The 18,834-nt window shown below is 43.7% G+C and overlaps 1 protein-coding gene across 1 annotated transcript; it reads left to right on the top strand.

Annotated features, from left to right (window-relative positions):
- The first annotated feature begins 4,664 nt into the window (after positions 1 to 4,664).
- LOC141477494 (uncharacterized) lies at positions 4,665 to 13,891 on the top strand. The gene is made up of 9 exons (XM_074166698.1): positions 4,665 to 4,742; positions 6,335 to 6,559; positions 7,777 to 7,983; positions 8,535 to 8,768; positions 9,291 to 9,444; positions 10,575 to 10,684; positions 10,817 to 10,930; positions 12,384 to 12,530; positions 13,565 to 13,891. Exons 1-9 carry the CDS (start codon positions 4,665 to 4,667, stop codon positions 13,679 to 13,681), a joined length of 1,386 nt encoding a protein of 461 aa, XP_074022799.1. The 3' UTR covers positions 13,682 to 13,891.
- The last annotated feature ends 4,943 nt before the right edge of the window (positions 13,892 to 18,834 follow it).

Genomic DNA, 18,834 nt, shown 5'->3' with positions numbered 1-18,834 from the left:
GTTGAAATATACTGACAACGTTTTTGGAAGACGCCTTTTGTACCTCTTCTCAGGCTTGTATAATGCAGCCTGGTATTTTATGCTGCTGGTAAACAAAATGCGTAGTGCAACGTGCCATTCCAGTGAACTGTTTCCTTTTAATCTGGATGTTTATAGATACACCTGAGAAAGCAGATACCTGAGCACATACTGACTGAGAAACGCACCAGAAACCAGAAGAAGTAGAAGGAAGATGAGCTGGGTATTTCTCTCATTTTCCTGTTAAGAATTAGTAAGTAGAGAGATAAGAAATTACTTCATTGCCTGGCTGTCATGGCATCATGAGAACATAGGTCACAAGATCACAAGTAAGATGTAACAATGTATTTCAGACAGGTTTTATTGGTCTTAGAATCATAGAATTGCCTGGGTTGGATGGGACCTTTAAGGTCATTGAGTCCAACCGTCAACCCAACACTGACAAAAAAACATCACTATACCATGTCCCTCAGCACATTTTTTTTAATACTTCCAGGGATGGTGATTCAACCCTTTCCCTGGGCAGCTTGTTGTGATGTTTAATAACCCTTATGGCAAAGAAACTTCTCCTAATGTCCATCCTAAACTCCAAATGTTGAGAGCTAAATCTGAAATTAGAGTGTGGAAAATGAAATTGCCCTTCCAGAAAGCTTGTAGAAGCTTTTATAAAGCATATCTTTTTGCCAGAGATCATTTTATCAAAGGAATTCAGATGTGCAAGGGAAGATGAGGGTTTTCCTGACATCACACATGTCTGAGTGTGGATGACAATGAATTTGCTCTGCTTTTGCACAACAAATGTAAAGCCCTCCCTGCTCCCTTAGAACTTCTCTTGATGTTCAGGTAGAGCTTGTTTGCTATTTAGAAAGTCTTTTTCATTATTCCCCCCTTGAGGAATGCTCATGTTTGTCAGATTCCTCATTCTTTGGTGTGTTTTTTTTTTTATTAGCCTCCAGATATTTCTCCTTTATCAGTTTAATGTGCTTTGATGGAGAATTTCAGCACAACTTTTTTCGGGTTTTATGGCAGACAGACCTAGGTAATGACTAAAAGTCTTGTTGACATTATTGAATATTCATATATTGGCCAGGTCTGGAAGGCTTTGATCATAGAGGTCTGCTGTGTGAGGTACAGTACTGCACAAGATTAAAAAAACCTTAAGGATATGAAACTAAGCAATAAATGAGTTACACTTTATAATTGTAAATAATAGCAATTCAATTAAGAACAAATTAAAAAAAAAAAAACCAAAACACCATTAGCCAGTAAGTGGAGACAACTGGTTTTGCATGAAGATATTTTTTTTTAAATGCTATCAAGATTTTTCTGGCCATTAAAGACTATTTTAAAGAGGGATTTGATCCCTTATATATCAATAGAAAAAAATAACTTTCTGGTTGTATGTGCTGGTCAGTTTTTGCAGTTCTTGCTGGAATTTAGTTTGCCTAGAAGTGAGAATAAAGAAGTTGCCACTCAGGAAAAAATGGAATATGCAAATCAAGTACTAAACTAAAGTAATTGCCATATCCAAGGTGTCAGTGATATTCTTGTCCTTGAGGCTAGATCAGAGGAAAGGAATTTTATCGAGCTACAGTCTTCCAAAGTGACAGTGGGAAAAGCAAAAATGCAGACAGAAAGCCAGAGACCGGGATTTGGAGGAAATACTGAAATAAAATAGCAGGATCAGATAGGAGGAAAGTCACTATTTCTCAGCAGGGTACGAGAATTGTTTGCTAAGGATGTACCCAAGTATTTGTGATCCTCTGTATTTGCATATACAGGAAATCTTTTACCAGTAGGGCACTTCCTGAATTAGCGTGTATATATATCAGTAAACGGGGCTGAGGGAAGTAGAGGCGTTGATGCAGACAAGCATCGTGCTCTTAAATCTTGTGAAGATCCTATCTGTGGTAAGACTGTGGCTTTGCGTGGTGGGAGGAAAATAGATGGGATTTCTCTCGGGGGGGATTTTTGCCCTTTAAAGGCTAAATGAGAAAGACCATAGTGATACTGGTTTTGAAACGGAATGAGTGTATGCTGCAGTTATCTCTTCTGTAACAGTCCATCTGCATTAGCAAATCTCTCTGCCTCGCTGTATTCTATTCACACTGATTAAAAAAGATGCTGATACAGGAAAACTTAATTTCAGGCTCCAGATTTCATGAAGACTAACCAGTGGTGCCAGCGGAGGGTTAATTTGGCTAGATTTTATACCTGGTCTAGTCTGAAAAAGAGGACCTGAAAAACTTCAAACCCTACGCTCGCTCATTATCAACCTATTAATTATTTTCCTATGTAACTCCGACACGGCCAGAGCGGTTGTATTTGTTTTCCAAGAGATGCTGATGGATTCTCACATACGTATAATTATCTGGAATTGTGAAATCTTTGAAAATCATGATGTATATTTTCTTTCTTGCTGATTGTGGATTCTGTGATCTGCCATGGTTTTGAATTTTTGGGTCCTTACTCAAAATATTTGGTCAAAAAGAATAACTTGCCTTGAGGCGATGCTAGTTAGCCAAATATTTGTTGGGAAAAATAAATTAAATAGAGAATATCCAGGGTATTTTTAGACTAGGATGATATCAAGTGAAGGTTAATACAAGAATTTTCTTACAAGGTTCTCAAGATGATTAGAATGGAAAAGAGGAATAATGGGGAAAAAAGCAACTATACAAGAACTTCAAAGTTCTGTTTGAAAAATCCTATGAAAAAAGTCAAGGAAAAAGGTGCTCGGGAGTTTGGCAGTTCATAAAAATCCATATATTTAAGATAATGACTCTGGATATCCTAATATATGAAAAGTGAAAATAAATGTAGTATGTCTTGTAATCCTCAATGGTCTACAAGAAGGAAGCATAACGGAAATAGCTAGAATTCTCCCTAAAGATGAGTCACCTTGGACTTTTGTGCTTTTTGGAAACTCCAAAATGAGAGACAAGCAGGAAGGACTGTCAAAGATAATAAAATAACCTCAAAGTTCCTTATTGCTTATGACAGCAAACAGTAAATCCTTTACTGATACAAGGGTGGACCGAGGAACATTTTGGTCCATGACCGCCCAGCAGAGGGCAATAAATGATGTCAGTGAAAGTAGAACGTTGACTTACAACACCAACGGCAACGGGTGGTGGCCAAAACTCAGATTACGACAGGGATGATGTGATTGATGGGTCTTACGCAACATACCGGTGTTGGGTGGACTATGTCTACGAACATCAACACCAAGCTACCTTGGAGCTATCACTAACGTGACAGAGCTCAGTCCAGTCCGGTCACTGTCTAGAAACGGGACTAGCAATGAAACTTGTAACAAAAAGTCAGCAAAATGATAACAAGGAATTATGGGGCAATAAAAGCTTAACCTGTGTCTCCTAGAAGTTCAGAAGTACATGATCAAATGCGGAATATATCACGGAAATGAGAAAGGGGAAAAAAAACGGAGAGGGGTCATTCCAAACACTGAATTACACAAGCCTACTTTCCTTTTTATGACTGAGTAGCAACATTTAACACTTGTGTGCCTCGGATCAAGGAATCACAGTCTATATTAAGTGATTTTTAGGGTGAAGAGCAGTTAACAATGAAATCTATTGTTATTCTTTATTTTCACAATGTGGTGGAGTTAGAGGAGTGGCTGAAACGCTCATGGAGATAGAAGAGATGCCCAACAGGGAGAGACTGAAAAGGCTCAGACCTTCAACTGGAGAGCGGAACGTGTGTTTGATGTTGCTCAAATCCCACAATACAGAAACGTAGGAGGCCTTAAAGGAGATGTTTTTAGGACTGAGAAGTGGTCTTTGTTTTAATCTGCAAGCAGTAAATTTAGGAGGTCAGGGAGCATCAGCAGGTTCAGAAAAGACTTAGATGAAGCCGTGGAGTTTTTCATAGAATGAAATCTAAAGGGAAGATTCCCTCTAGCACCTCTCATCCAACAGTTATTTGTGCTTGTGAAGCATGAAAGGTGTATCCTGAAAATAGTAGCCAGGCTATGCTCTCCCTTATCATTTCCTACAGTCCTCTTGGAGAAAAAAACACTGGGCTGGATGTACTGTTGATCTCACCTCGGAGGGCATTTCCTATGTAGTTGGGCAGGAGGGTAAAATGTAACAGTTCTGTTGCAGCAAGAGTGATTTAGGTTTGTGAAAACCTTTTTAACAATAATAACGTGTAAGCAGGCAAAGGGGTTGCCAAAGAAGTTCTGGAACCTCAACCGTTTTTGTGGCTGTAGAAGTAGATTGCTCAACCAGGGAAAACTGTAATTTAAATAGATTAGGTCCTAAGCATAGGTAAAGGAACTCGATGACCTCTGCTTTTTTTGCCCCAGGTATTTGACATTTCAGTTTCTATCTCATTGCCGTGTTGTGTCGTAGGGTTCATGTGATACATGAATAATGTTAAGTCTCAATGTGGAAATTGTCTGACCGTTCTGTCGTAATTTAGCGAAGAAGAGTTTTTTGTATTGCATCACATTTCTGCACGGTGGTTCTGCACTAAATATCATTAGTGATACTACTCAGAAGAAGATGAGTCACTTCCCTGGACTCTCTAACATAACTGAGCACATATCAGAATTAACAGTCTTTTGTTTTAATGTGATTTTTTTTTATCTTCTGTGCACTGATCTATTTCAGCTTTACTAAATGGATAACCAGGCATTTGAAATGCACGGAGAGAGCATACAAAAATCTTCGAAAGGAACAGAGTGGCCAAGGAAAGAGGTACCAGTCATTTTTCTTGACCTAATCCAATACTATTAAGAAGGCCCTGAATAAAACAAAAGGTCCTAAACCGCATAGTGTGTGCACTATTTCTGTGTGCACTAGGTAGGAGCTGAACTGTGAGATGTAATTACCTGACCCCTCTTAAGTTAATAGCTAAATTCTTTATCCCGTAACTACTGGACAAAGTCATTATCTTTGGAGGATTCCCCGTTGATTTTAACAGAAAGAGCTACTTAAAAGCTCATCTTGTGGTAAGGTTTAGTATCTCTAATGAGTTACACATTAGTGTTTCATCTTTTCTTTTCTTTTCTCTTTTTTGCCCTTGAGAAAAGTAATTCTCGGTAATTTTCCCATTAAAGTTTTGCCTTCTTGGGATTTGAATTAACTTCATGCAATAAGACTTGGCAGATCATCCTTGCAACAGAACTCGCTCCACGCGGTTGTATGTTCCGCGTTAGTTATCCCCATGTAATACGCACAGCATTCTTTCAACTTCATATAATTCAAATAATTATTGAATTGGTGCCACTGCTGCGAAAACACTGTAAATTAAAGCTCCATCAAATCTGGAAAATGGGGATTTCGAATGCATTAACTGTAAAGCCTTGTTCTCTGATGAGTCTCTGTGGTCTGAGTACTACTGTCGGGATATTTAATTGAACACAAGCTTTAAAAAGGGAGCCATTTAAACTGAAGAAAAGATTATTAACGAACAGAATAGGGTGATATTTTGAGCACTTTTCTGCTGGCAAGAGAAAAGTATTTCTAAAGAGCTTTTGTCAAATAGATCCATGAAAAAAGATTGTTTTGTTAAAATCAGCTAGTAATCTTCAATTTTTTTCATTACTGATTGTCCAGCTTAAGAAACCAAGATTTATAGCTCATTTTCAGGCGCTCACCATCTGAAAAATCAGGCTTTTAAAGGCTGTGCACCCAGAATCAGCACAGAGTTTAAAAATTTGGGCTAGAGGATGCAGTCTCTATTCATCTGAAGCTGCAACTTCAGCAGCCAAATAGGTTAAGGGACAGGAAACACTGAAAATCCTCACCAGGGTGGTGCTTTGTGGTGCCAGAAGTGCCTTGGCCATCCATAAAGAACTTGCGTGCTCCTGCGTGCCCAGCTGCTTCTCCTCTTCACCCTCCTCCAGAGGCCTGAATGGCTACAAAGGAAATGTTCAGTAAAGAAATGGTGTTAGTGCAGGTGAAATTTCCCCATTCTGGCCTGTTTTCTCCAGAGTCAGGGAGCTGGGCCGTGTAAGACGTGACCTAAAGCAGAGGCAGCATTTATGCCATAAGTTGATGATCCAGATCTTCAGTGTTTTGTGATACAGGTTAGAAATAGCAGCGAAAAAAATCTTGAAGTGTTGGTAAGACCTCAGGATGCTGAAGACTTGACAAAATAATGAAAGGACAGCAACAATCTGATAGCACCGTAAGGTTTCCCTGTACTGCGCCCAGTAATTTGGCTATACCTGTGTTCCTGAAAGACATCCTCTTCTGATTACACAAGAACTGTCACAAACTTTCTCCTTTTGTGTTAGATCTGATAAAGCTTTCTGCTTTTTGTTGGTTTTTTTTATGAATTTCAGGAAAGGAAGAGCAGCTGGTCCTTAATGAAAGTCTTTCTAGTTTGTCTCTTGGCCTGTGTTATCACCACCGTGATCGGAGTGCTGATCCTGTCCTTGGTCTACGTCAATCACGTTCCCTTTATCAGAGAGACAGTCATTCAAGACGATGGAACATCTTCCCCAAAACCAGAGGAAAAAGATGTGGATATCAAATTCCAGTTCCTGAATCACGTGGGGAAATCAAAGGTAAATTGTTTATTTTGTGCAATGATATTCTAGTGTCATATATAGGAGTTTAATAAATTTCACTTAACTCTTTTTTAAGCATTAGGTGATTGGTCTAAACTTGTTATTCAGACTTTTTATAATCCATGGGGAGAAACACAGAGTTCCTGACAGTGTTTCACTCCAATTCCTAACAGATATTGGAGGTGAATAATTGCTCCAATTGCTTGCGAGACAAGGCAAGCCTTTAATGTGAGATTCTGAAATTAGAGAGGATGAAACGCTGAGAAACAAAACTAGAAAGATCAAATCTTAACGTAAGCAGAGCAGTGCGCTAACCTTTCCATTCTTAGGACTGGATTCAAACAAGTTCTTAAGTTGCAAGAAAAAATGAACTCCATGGTCTTGTTTCAGTGAGGTAAAATAAGTTATTTGACAACGTAATGAATTACTAGAACGGTGTAGGTTCTGTTTAGGTGTATTTTGGTACTTACAGAAAAATATCCTTTGAGCAAACTCTAAAGACACACTCCATCTTCTAAATATATCTCTATATAAAAAAATAATTCCTAACTAATGTTTTGCTTTTCAAAAGGATAGATGAGCTAATAGGGCACTTTAAATTGACAACAGCCAAATTCTGATACTCTTTCAAGTTAGATTTGACTATGTAATCCGTTTTTAAACAAAAATTGTGTTTAAGAATGGAAAGAAAAGTGTTTAAGAGGAGAGCAACCCTTTTTATATGCCCTTCCTCAGCGCGAGATGATTCTTTCAAGTACAAAGCATGTTCTAGAGGCAATACAAGTACTGGGAAAGGGATAGTTCTGGGTGTAAATAATTTGGAACTGTAGAAATTCAGGATTTTCTGAATTACTCAGGAAATTCCTGAATTACTCAGGTAATGTTCTAGTTGTTTTGAATCTAAAAATTTAAATCAGGTATACATACCTGATTTGCCAAATCAAAGTCCAGAATGGTGTAAAAAGAAGAGGAGCAGATAATTTTGTTCTGGATTTCACTATTTATCTCTGGTTTGTAGAAGAAGATTTTATTACGTCACGAGAAAGCATACAAATGATGGTGAAAAGCGACAAAATACAGAGAGAATCCTCACTGAGAAAAGGAATAGATCCCTCCAGTATTGTCCAGACGAAGAATTTTCTAAAATATTTTTTGAATGTTTGTTCACCACTGTCCGCAATTAACACAATTCTCCACTCTCACTAACTTTACAGGTTCATAAGTACCCAGGTGGGGAAATTCAGTGGGCAAGATACAGGAATGATGTAAATGAATATCAAAGTGATGAAGAAATGGCATTTGGAAAAAGTATCAATAACCATCGCTCCAAAATGACTTTTGGAACCTTACGGATCAGGAGCAAAGGGCTTCGGGCTCCCCACTGGCATTTCAATGCCAACGAACACGGCTACCTGGTGCAGGTATTTTCTGATTAGTTCATCTTTCCTGATTGGCTTTGCAATTTAAAGCATCATGCATATATAGATGATGTATATATGTAAAAAAAAATTACACATACGCTACATAAAAATGTTAACAGGTAATAAAAGCATCATTGACTGATGTGTGACATTAGTTTTCTTACTTGAAATAATATTTTCAAATGGAGGTGCTTGGAACAGACTGTTTAATGTTGTTAGTTGCAAGGATTACTCCCTCATCCTTGGAGTAAGGCATTCCACAAACACCTGCTCCTCTGTCCAGCAGTTTTTGGTCAAAGATGACCCCTTTATAGCTGCTCACAGCTTCTTTGATAAGAAATGGTTTAATTATGAGCGACGTGTATTTCTCATGTGTTCTTTAAACCTTCTAAAATGCTATTCTGGATTTAAGTTCACAAAAGCTTATTAGAGAGTGCATCGGGATCTGTTTTCTCCTAACAGCCTTCAGGTTATTTGAATTACCGATTTGCTGCATGCGGATTAAATGAGAAAACTTTCATTACGCTCGTTAAGCTCTGATTATGTTACAGGGCACTGCCTGGATCGGAGTAATCGGTGCAGACAACAGTGTGGTTACCACCTACAACGTCACAGCCGGTCAAGTCATCTTCTTCCCTAGAAACACTGTGCATTGGGTGAAGAACGTAGGATCAGAAGACTGTTTGTTTTTGCTGTTTTTCACCACGCACGAAGAACTTCAGACCTTGGATGTAGACGACGCCTTTTTCTCTACCCCAGAGGACATAGCAGCCAGAGCATTAAGGGTCTGTATGATGGAATGGGATGGATGGCATCCTCCTTATTTCCTAGGGGGGGAAGGGACAATAACAAACTAAAGCCCAAATTTCCCAATAGCCCCTTGAGGAATTCTGTGGTATGAGGAGATCTCATGGGAAACTATAGATAAGTCCACCTCCCTGTTAAAATGGATTTTATTTGAACTCTGATGAGTTGGCAATGTCCCATGAGCAAGAATACAGATTTTCTGCTGAGTCTGAGGAATTTGCATGTTCAAACCACAGAACGGTGATAGACCTTCCCACCCTGAAAGAGTTTTATGGGAGAGGGATCAAGTTTCCCTTCAGCTCCAAATCTCTGTGGTAACAGAGGAGGAAGGGAAAAGGAGCAAAGCAGAGTATTGACAGGGTGAGGCAATTAAAGATGTCCACAAGGCAGAATTTATCTACCACCGGCTACTAAGGTGGGATATTTAATGACGCAAAATTGTAATTCCGCAGTTTTCTGTGTGTTATCTGTCAACTTAATATGCATTGTGTGTCCCGCAGCCACAAGGTGGAGTTAGCTTCATCAGAACCTTCAAGAAACAAGAGGAAGATCAAGCAGTTAACCTCCCCCCAAACTTAAACGAGCTTGTGAAAAATGCCACCTACGTGCAGTCTCCGGACAACCTCGTCTGGCGGTTCTTCTACGATCTCAAAGGTATCCAGCAAATAACTTTGTGTGTTCTTCGAGCTCTCCGTTTCAAGAGGGGGAGAGAAGGGGGGCCCATAATCGATTCACTGAAACAGGAGTTAAAAGTTATATAGGGAAACCATAAGAATTTAAGGAGATAGAATGACAAATATATTGATAACACGTCTAATTACCGCCCTTTGAAGATGTATAACCCCATTCTTATTTCAAAATAGTTTACCCTTTTGACTTTAAGGTTCCTCTCCACAACAGTTGATATAAAAGCAGAATGCCAGTAGGCAGCAGGGTATGAGCTAAATATTTCCCAGCTCGAGGTTCTCTACTGATGTATGAAAGCAGGGCTGGTGTGTCCCCGGCTAGAGTTAAGTTAAGAAATAACCCAAACCTAAACTTTTCATTCAGAAATTAAAAACTAACAGGCCAGGGAGGCCTGCAGCAGCTTAGCTGGAGAGTCACTGGTGCTGAGCTTCTTAGAATATCTTGCGTTTGCATATGAAACCTCAATGACCTTAACATACACCTAATTACCTCCTCCCTTTTACAAATACAACTTCATAAACAGCATTGAACCGTATTCACTCTTTGGTTTACCAACATTTGTATTAAACAACCCTCTGTACAGCCTGGATCTAGTGATTATCAGTGAGCACCTAATTAAAACAGATGGCAAAACTTAATTCCGAGCAGCATAGTCTATCCAAGAAGCTACAAAAAAGCAAACACAGGTGCGGAGCTCCCCACACAGCTGGTGGAGGTCACGAGAAATAGATGTGGGCCAGAAATCTCTGCACTTGGACCAAAATACTCTTCTCCACTGGCAGGACTTTATTGTATTTAAAGGTTAAGGTGAATTAATATATTGAAAGTTAGTGTTTTCTTTAAGTGTATTGTCATTGGCAGCAATTTGGGATGGAAAAATAGCTACTTGGAGTTTTTCATTATGGTTATCTGAGTACAGCAAAATCCAGTAAAGGAGATTGCACAGCGTCTAGAGCACGAAGGACAGATAAGCTAAATGGGCTTTCTTTTTGCTTCCAGAGCCTCACAAGATTTGAGGCCTCAGGTTTAGTCCATAGTAATGACTTGAAGCTTCCAAACCTTGGTGGAAACACTCATTTGGCTGTCTCTTGTTTCAGGGTCAGCAGAATATCCTTTTCCAGGAGGAGTCTTCCAGTGGGCTCGTTACCGCATAAACGGCACCGGGCTAAACGAAAAGGAAAAAATCTTTAGCGAGTCGCTGAACAAGGTACGTGCTTTCCCTTGGACGCTGTGGCTGCTTAAACATAAGGAACAGGATGGGATTTGTGTGGGTTGTCACGTATAACAGGGATATAACAAACCTGGATAGATTTCTGAACGTTTTGGTTCTGTTTTTCAGCACGAAAACACCCTCACCTTGGCCACTCTCCGGATATTCAGCAACGGGCTGGGGCACCCTCATTTCCACTTCAACGCTAACGAGATGGGTTATGTCATTAGCGGCTGCGGACAGGTAATTTCTTACAGTGGGGAGGGATAAGGGGTGAATTTTATAGTTTGGGCTGTAAAACAATTACAGACCTAATAACGGCTCATTCCCAGCCCTGAGTAATAACACTATAATTAGTGGTATTACAAAACTTTCAGTGTCCATGTTTTCCTTCTCCGTACAAAACTTTGATGTTGCTTACGTTTGCGGAAGCTTTTCTAGTCAAAGCGGAGTTATAAAAAGAGCAGAATTTTCCCAATCTTTTCAAGTTGCTCAGCAAAATCCCGGATGCTTATTAGAGGAATCGCTACTCCCCTGAATTCTGGGAGTACAGAATACAATGCTTGTGATTTAGTGCCTCCGAAGAACAGATAAATGGAGAAAATTTAGTGAGCGTTACAATTTAGAGGTCAGGATTTTATTATATATGTTTTTAAATTTGAAGTGCAAAGATAATTGAGGGGGAACGATGAGACTCCGTAACATAAGGACTTTCCATGTTGCTTCTGTTTCTTTCCATGTTGGAGTGTTGGGCAGAGAGGAACCTGATGAAATTCAACAAGGGCAAGTGTAGGGTGCTGCACCTGGGGAGGAATAACCCCCTGCACCAGGACAGGCTGGGGGTGACCTGCTGGAGAGCAGCTCTGAGGAGAAAGACCTGAGAGTCCTGGTGGACACCAGGATGCCCATGAGCCAGCAATGTGCCCTTGTGGCCAAGAAGGCCAATGGCATCTTGGGGGCATCAGGAAGAGCGTGACCAGCAGGTGGAGGGAGGTCATCCTCCCCCTCTGCTCTGCCCTGGGGAGGCCCCAGCTGGAGCACTGGCTGGGTCCAGTCCTGGGATCCTCAGTTCCAGAAGGACAGGGAACTGCTGGAGAGGGGACAGCAGAGGGCTACAAAGATGATGAGGGGCCTGGAGCATCTCTCTGATGAGGAAAGGCTGAGGGACTTCTTGGGTCTTTTGAGTCTGGAGAAGAGAAGCCTGAGGGGGGATCTGATCAAGGCCTCTAAATACTTCAAGGGTGGGTGTCAGGAGGATGGGGCCAGTCTTTTTTCAGTGGTGCCCAGGGACAGGACAAGAGGAAACGGGCACAAACTGGAACATAAGAAGTTCCACCTAAACATGAGGAAGAACTTCTTTCCTGTGAGGGTGTCAGAGCCCTGGAAGAGGCTGCCCAGAGAGGTGGTGGAGTCTCCTTCTCTGGAGACATTCAAACCCCACCTGGACCCGTTCCTGTGCAACCTGCTGTGGGTGGACCTGCTTTGGCAGGGGGTTGGACTAGATGATCTCCAGAGGTCCCTTCCAACCCCATATCATTCTGTGATTCTTGGGAATTTGCCTTTGGAGCCTCGGTGAAGGCGCTGATGCTACACCAGCTGGTTTCGGTGCAGTGCTGGGACCGTCACCCTGTATTTATCCACCAACAGCACAGTAAAACCAGTCGTTGTTGAGTATTGCTGCTTTACTTCGCAATAGGTTGGGGTTATTCTCTCCGGGGTCACCTCCAACTTCAACATCGGCATTGGAGATGTCATCTTCTTTCCCGTTGGAACCCAGCATTACATCAAGAGCGTGTGCGACGAGGATTTGCTTTTGATTCTAGCCTACAGTACAGGAAACCAGGTGAGAATTCTTACGGGCAAGGGGAGTAAAAACACATTCAACTGTACATAATCAAGCTTTTCTCACGCACATGAGCTTTATGCTTTGGTGCACACCTTTCAAAAGAAATCCTGAGGATACATCAAGCACGTTTCCCAGTGCAAATTCCCTTCTGGTGCGAGTGGTTGGCGTGAAACAGCCATCAAACCTCTGTACACAGAAACGGAGGTGGGGAAGGCAAAGAGAAGGTGTGTGGAAGGGCATGACACACTCCTCTGCGTGTGTGTAAGAGAGATGGAATTCAGGTCGTGTTTGTGCACGAGGTTCTGCGGATGTTTGAGAGACGGAGCTTATCCTGGGGCAAACTGGCCAGGCTGAGGGGCTTTACAGACTGAGAAATCACAAAGGGGAGAGATCTATATCCCAGGAGCCAGAACAAGGGTGGATTTATCTCAGATTCCATGTATCCGGTGATCTTGTCCCATGGACAAGACGTGCCAGAGCCCCTCTGCTGTGAGGACAGGCTGAGAGAGTTGGGGGGTTCAGCCTGGAGAAGAGAAGGCTCCAGAGCCCCCCTAAAGGGGCTCCAGGAAAGCTGGGGAGGGACCCTGGATCAGGGAGGGGAGCCAGAGGACGAGGGGGAAGGGTTTGACACTGACAGAGGGGAGATTGAGCTGAGATCTGGGGAAGAACTTTTTTGCTGTGAGGGTGGTGAGAGCCTGGCCCAGGTTGCCCAGAGAAGCTGTGGCTGCCCCATCCCTGGAGGGGTTCAAGGCCAGGTTGGAGGGGGCTTGGAGCAACCTGGTCTGGTGGGAGGTGTCCCTGCCCATGGCAGGGGGTGGGACTGGATGGTCTTTAAGGTCCCTTCCAACCCAAACCATTCTATGTTTCTATGATCTTGATAGTCCACTGTGAGACTTGTCATTAATTATACACTTTAATCAATTTTCATCTTGGATTTGAGGTGCACTTTAACATTCCCTATTATTAATATTGTACAAAGGATCAGGTAGCTGTGATTATTCTTTAAAAAAATATTATCTTTTCCTTCGTAGCTGGAAACTCTTCGTATGGACAACTACTTCCACGGAACAGCCGATCATATCCTTGCTCAGCTTTTCTTCAAGGACCAGGATGAGTTCAAGAAGTTCCCGAGGGCTGCCAAAAAATGACCTCTCTCAGCTCCAAGAATTTCTCCTGATCGCCGTGTTTCCTGCAGTACTTCTTGGTACCTTTCTTGCTGTTTAGCCAGTGGGGACATTCAGCAAAAAAGAAGGATTTGGGGTTATTAATTATAAAAAAGGTCGTTTTCTTTTTCTATTTTTATAACGTTTTATTTATAGTGCAATGTCATTTGATTGTATATTAAACTAATTTCTGCCATTACAACTGCCTTTTTCTCTCTGTAACACCCGTTACCCCGCTGTACCACCTCCTCCCTCGCTCTAGGGGCTTTGAGCAACCTGGTCTGGTGGGAGGTGTCCCTGACTGGGGCAGCGGGATGGAACTGGGTGGGCTTTAAGGTCCCTTCCCACCCAAACTATTCCATGATTCATTTCTTATCAAGGCTCTTGGTAGTCCCCTGGCCATTCTTTAATCCGGCTGAAGGTCATCATCCTCTTCACCTTGATCATTTTGGGACAAACATCCCATCACCTTGGGGTGCTCCACCTGCAGGCCCTGCCACCCTTCCCATCCTGCCGGGATGTCCCAGCCGTTTGCAGAGCGGAGAGAGGGGCTGTACAGGTCCCTGCATAAGCCTCTTCTCCAGTCCCACCCCAGCCAACCACATCGATGGCCCAATTGTCTCTGCCACCTCTCCATGAGGAATTTGTGAAGCTGTTTGGTGGCCATGCTCAGGCTGGGCCTCACAGACCAGACTGCGGACCTCAACGGGGGTCAAGCGTTGACTTGTTCATTGCCTTCAAGAAAAGATACCTCATGGATGTCCAGGAGGAGAAATGTCACTGTCACATCGTTAACCCACAGCTCAGCATTGGTTTTGAAGGCCAGAAACAATGCCTAAAACAGGAGTTGGACATAAAAAGGCTTGAGGGACCTGCCTCATCCCCTGTCCTAACAGAGCTCAAAGGAGCAATGTTTCTTCTGCACCAGGTCCTCACTGGTCAGCAAGGGGTGGAGACCTGCCTTGTTATTAAGTGCCTTCAGATGTCAGGGGAGAAACAGGCTGGTTTCTCAGGTGGGAGGAATCAATCAGCCTGGTTTAAATTGATCAATCTGGTTTAAAACAATTCAGCTGGAAAAAAGGAAGGTTTAAATGCTGGGTCCTCAGCTAAGGAGCCCCTTAGGAGATCCAGGGGCACCCACCAGGTCCTCTGGGATGGGGAAGAAGACCAGGGGAGATGCAGCTCACTGAGGAATGGGGAGGTGGGTTTGTTCTGCTGCTGTTGTGTTCCTTTGCCATCTCCTGGAGGTGGCCAATGTCATGTTGAGCAGGTTTTATAGCCGGGGGTGCCATAGCACTTCTGGAACCAACTGCCATAAACCAGAGGCTTCATCCACCCCATAAAATGCTCCACAGTGGTTTGCTTGGGAAAATTCTTCCTTTTCCAGCCCGTTGTCCTCTTAACGGTGGGTGTTTTATAGCTCGGCAAAGCTTTACTCCCTGTGGAGTTCCACCAGTTTCCTCCTACAGACAATGAGTTGTAAAAATTTGATGGTAGTGAGAGATTCAGACTATTCTGAGGCTTTTAAGCTCCTTGAATCCATCGACCATACGTGGCTAGGTGCCCGCACGGAGGAGCATCATGGCCATCGTGCAGGAGCTTCGTAACTCTTCCAGGTGGGTTCTCCTTGGGTTAGAAGAGCTGCTGGATGGGGAGATGTGACTTCTTTACCCGGTGAAGCTTCCAGAAGCTCTGGGAAGCTGCTCAGGGAGGGCATCTTGGCCCCACCAGGGCTTGAGGAACCTCCCAACATCCCCACCTCATCACACTCAGCAGGGACAAGTCTAGGATGGAAGGGAATCTTCCATGTCTAGGGTGGAAGGGACCTTTAAGATCATCAAAGCACGATGCGATGGAGGCAAAGTGAAGGAACACCTTGCAACGTGGCTAAAAAAAAAAACCCCAAACCCTAAATCTGTTGGAACTTTTTTACTAGTTCTTAAAGAAGTACCAGGGTTCCCACGTGTTGATGCAGCTCTGCTGTAACCCCTCTTTTTGTTTGTTTTCTGATGTTTAACAGCACAAACATCTCCCACAACGTTTTCTGCCGAGATCCCACCAGCTAAAAAGCCGTGGCAGAGCCCGGTAGGATCCTCAAAGGTCTTCAACACGGGACGATTTAATAATTAAACTCAATCCACGTATCTCGGCTACAGCCAGACCTTCCTTCTCCTGCCACCAAGCTGTTACGGCCCCGGGTGAGTTTTATAGATCCCAGAGGACACAAGGAAATTTCCAGCATTTTATTGTGGGTTCTGATGGGTTTGAGATGTTGAGAAATCTTTATCTTTCTCCAGCAGAGCAAACGGAGCCCAAGGGAAAAAACCCAGCCCACGAACCGCCCCGTGATGAGTCACCTCAGAAGGAAAAGGATCTTTTGAAGGCCAGCCAAGGTGTGTTGGAGCTGAGATATTTCCAGCCACGCCTACATCAAAAAAAAAAACCAAACTAGATTACCTTGGTTTATAGAAGGATAGTGCTAATTATAGGGGTGGCATCCCTTTATGGGCCAGGGTTATCCATTTCCCCCAGCCGGGGACTTCCCAGCGCCTTCAAAAGTACCTGCCCAGCCCTTTGTGGGTTTATGGGCTGTCATTAGCCTGGGCAAACAGGACACGGTGAAGGTGAGCCCAGCACGCGGCTCGCCAACGTCCTGGTTTGAGGTGGGACTGAACCGATTCTCTTTTTCGGTGATTTTTACCAGCCAGGAGATGGGTTCCCATGGGTGGGTCAAGGCAGGTGGCTTTGAGGGCTGGGGTGTTTGTGGGACCCTCTGGTTGAAGGGTCCACACTGTGACGAAGAGAAAACCTTTCCACTAAATCTCCTGCCCCGAAGGAGTCGGGGTCAGGAAATAAGAGCTGATCTGAGGGAAAAAGACCCGGGAGTCCCGGTGGACGACAGGATGGCCGTGAGCCAGCAATGTGCCCTTGTGGCCAAGAAGGCCGATGGCATCGACACGTGTCCTCCCACCCAAAAGGAGAAGGAAAAAAAACAAAACCAAAAGGACAAAAAGCAAGAAATCCTAACATTTCTCCGAGTAATTTCTCTATTTTTCTCTCCTCGAGATTATGAGCACTGTAGAATCGCTCCTAATCCTTATTTTTCTCTAGAATTTTTTTATGCCTGGAAAACCACAAAGGTAGGACAGAGCCCGTCGTGGGAGCGTTGCACTGAGATATCTAATTAATCCTCATAATTCTGGCTATTTACGGGAAATAATTACGCTCCTTTAATTTCTTGGGCAGGAGAGAGGGTCAGGAAAAAGAAGAGGCACAAGAGGAGGGGGGGGAAGCTGGAAAATCAGGATTTAACAAATTTTTTGGGGGATCTGTGTGCAGCTGCTTCCCCACCCCACCTTCCTATTGTGTTTAAATGTTTTAAAACCCTCTTTTTTTTATGTCACGGCCACGAATCGCGACCGCAGCCTGGCTGACGTGAGGGCTAGGGACGTCATCATTTGGCTGGGGAAACTGTGGTCCTCAATTAGTGCCTCTATTTAACGAGCTCGTGTGGGCCAAGAGTCTCTCTGCCACGCGTGCCAGCCCGAGAAAATTGGGATTATTGGGTTGTTCGCCCCCCCCCCCCCCCCCACCGCGAGCTTGGATGGTGGGTTTGAGCGGGCAGAGAAGATTTTGGGGGTACTAAAGGCATAATAAGTGCAATTAAAAAGCCGAGGTGGATTTAATTAGCTGAGAGTCCCCCCGTCCTGGTCTGGGTGGAGGAGGAGAAGTCAATGAGAGGCGGGCCGGTGGGATTCCCCCCGGGGAGGGAAGGCACGGGAAGAGTGTGGGAGAAGAGGGGGAAAAATCAATATTAAAATAAAGGCTGAAGAGCCTGGGAGGGAGGAGGAGGAGGAGGAGGAAATCAATTATTAACGTGGGACATGGGAAACGCCTCACGAACCTCTTCCGTGGAGGCCGGTTCCAAACTCCTGATCCCGTTTTCCCTGTGCTGGCCATTAAAACGTCGCACTTGCTCATCACCCAGCGAAATCTGGGACCCGTCAGGGTTTGGGTTTTTTTTTTTCCCCCGAAACAGCTCCTTGTGTGACCCCTGATGGGAAGGCTGGGAAACGTAAAATGCCCTCAGGTCACCTCCTGGACCTGGTTCTCGGCGTGGGATTGTTCTCCACTGTATATTTGTGCTAATTAAAATTTTAAAATGTGTATTTAATTAATTCATACTAAATTTATATTTTTTTAAAAAAATTTTAAAGGTTTTACGCTTCTGTAGCAGCGCAAAAGGCGAGGGCCGGAGTAAATGTCCTCGGTGCCCAAGTTACGGACCAAATTTGCAGGGATAGGAAGCAAACCAAGGATTCTCCAGGGAAATAATTTCCGGATGGCTGTTTCCAGAGGAGCAGAAGGTACTTCTGAAGGCGCCCACTGGGCCGAGCTGCTGAATTAGCCGCAGGCGAGTGGCAGCGGGAGTCCCCGGGTGATCTTCAGTGCCACCTCGGAGCGGCCGCCGCGGGGGCTCTGGGCACTGATCTACCTGAGCTTGATTTACACCATTGGCCCAAAACCCTCTTAGATATCCCTGAAGCTCCCCAAGGGAACCTGTTTGGGAGTTTCCCGATGCTAGAATTATTTAAAAAAATTAATAATAATTTTTTATTATTTTATATTTATATAAATATAAAATAAATATAAATATTTATAATATTTATATTATAGGGGAAAAAACCTTTTCCCATCAAATTAGGCTGGCAGATCTGAGTGTTTGATGGTTATTCTTGTATTAGAGAGCGGAGACTGTGCCAGTGCTCACGGGATTCCCCCGGATCGTTCCTTTCTCTCGCACAGAAATAGGGAAAAGGCTGCGATGCTCTCGAAGACGCGTCTTATTCGAGCCGCCGGGTGAGTAACAGCCACACGCCGCCCTCGGGCAGCTCTTGACTCGTACTGGGAGGTCTGTGGCTGGTTTAAGAGCAGATCCCATGAGCGAGGAGCGAGCTGTGGCTCCGCTCCTCCACCAAAACCTGCCGCTCTCCGACTCCATCTACCCGGTCCCTCCGGAAAAGGTGATTTTTTTCCTCCCAAACTGGGAATTCTGGCTGTAGGGGGGATTCCTGTAGCCCAGGGTTGTTTATTTTAAGGACATCCATCTGGTGGGGTGGACCTACACCCGTCCTAGA

The sequence above is a fragment of the Numenius arquata genome, chromosome Z (genome assembly GCF_964106895.1).
Source record: "Numenius arquata chromosome Z, bNumArq3.hap1.1, whole genome shotgun sequence".
Taxonomy (NCBI): domain Eukaryota; kingdom Metazoa; phylum Chordata; class Aves; order Charadriiformes; family Scolopacidae; genus Numenius; species Numenius arquata.
Note: the sequence above shows the minus strand (reverse complement) of the source record. Positions and strands in the feature narration are given on the sequence as shown.

Coding starts and splice junctions, on each gene's coding strand:
- LOC141477494 (XM_074166698.1), top strand. CDS start 4,665: ATGGATAACCAGGCATTTGAAATGCACGGAGAGAGCATACAAAAATCT. Junction 6,560..7,776: donor ATCACGTGGGGAAATCAAAG/GTAAATTGTTTA, acceptor CTAACTTTACAG/GTTCATAAGTACCCAGGTGG. Junction 10,685..10,816: donor TTAGCGAGTCGCTGAACAAG/GTACGTGCTTTC, acceptor TCTGTTTTTCAG/CACGAAAACACCCTCACCTT.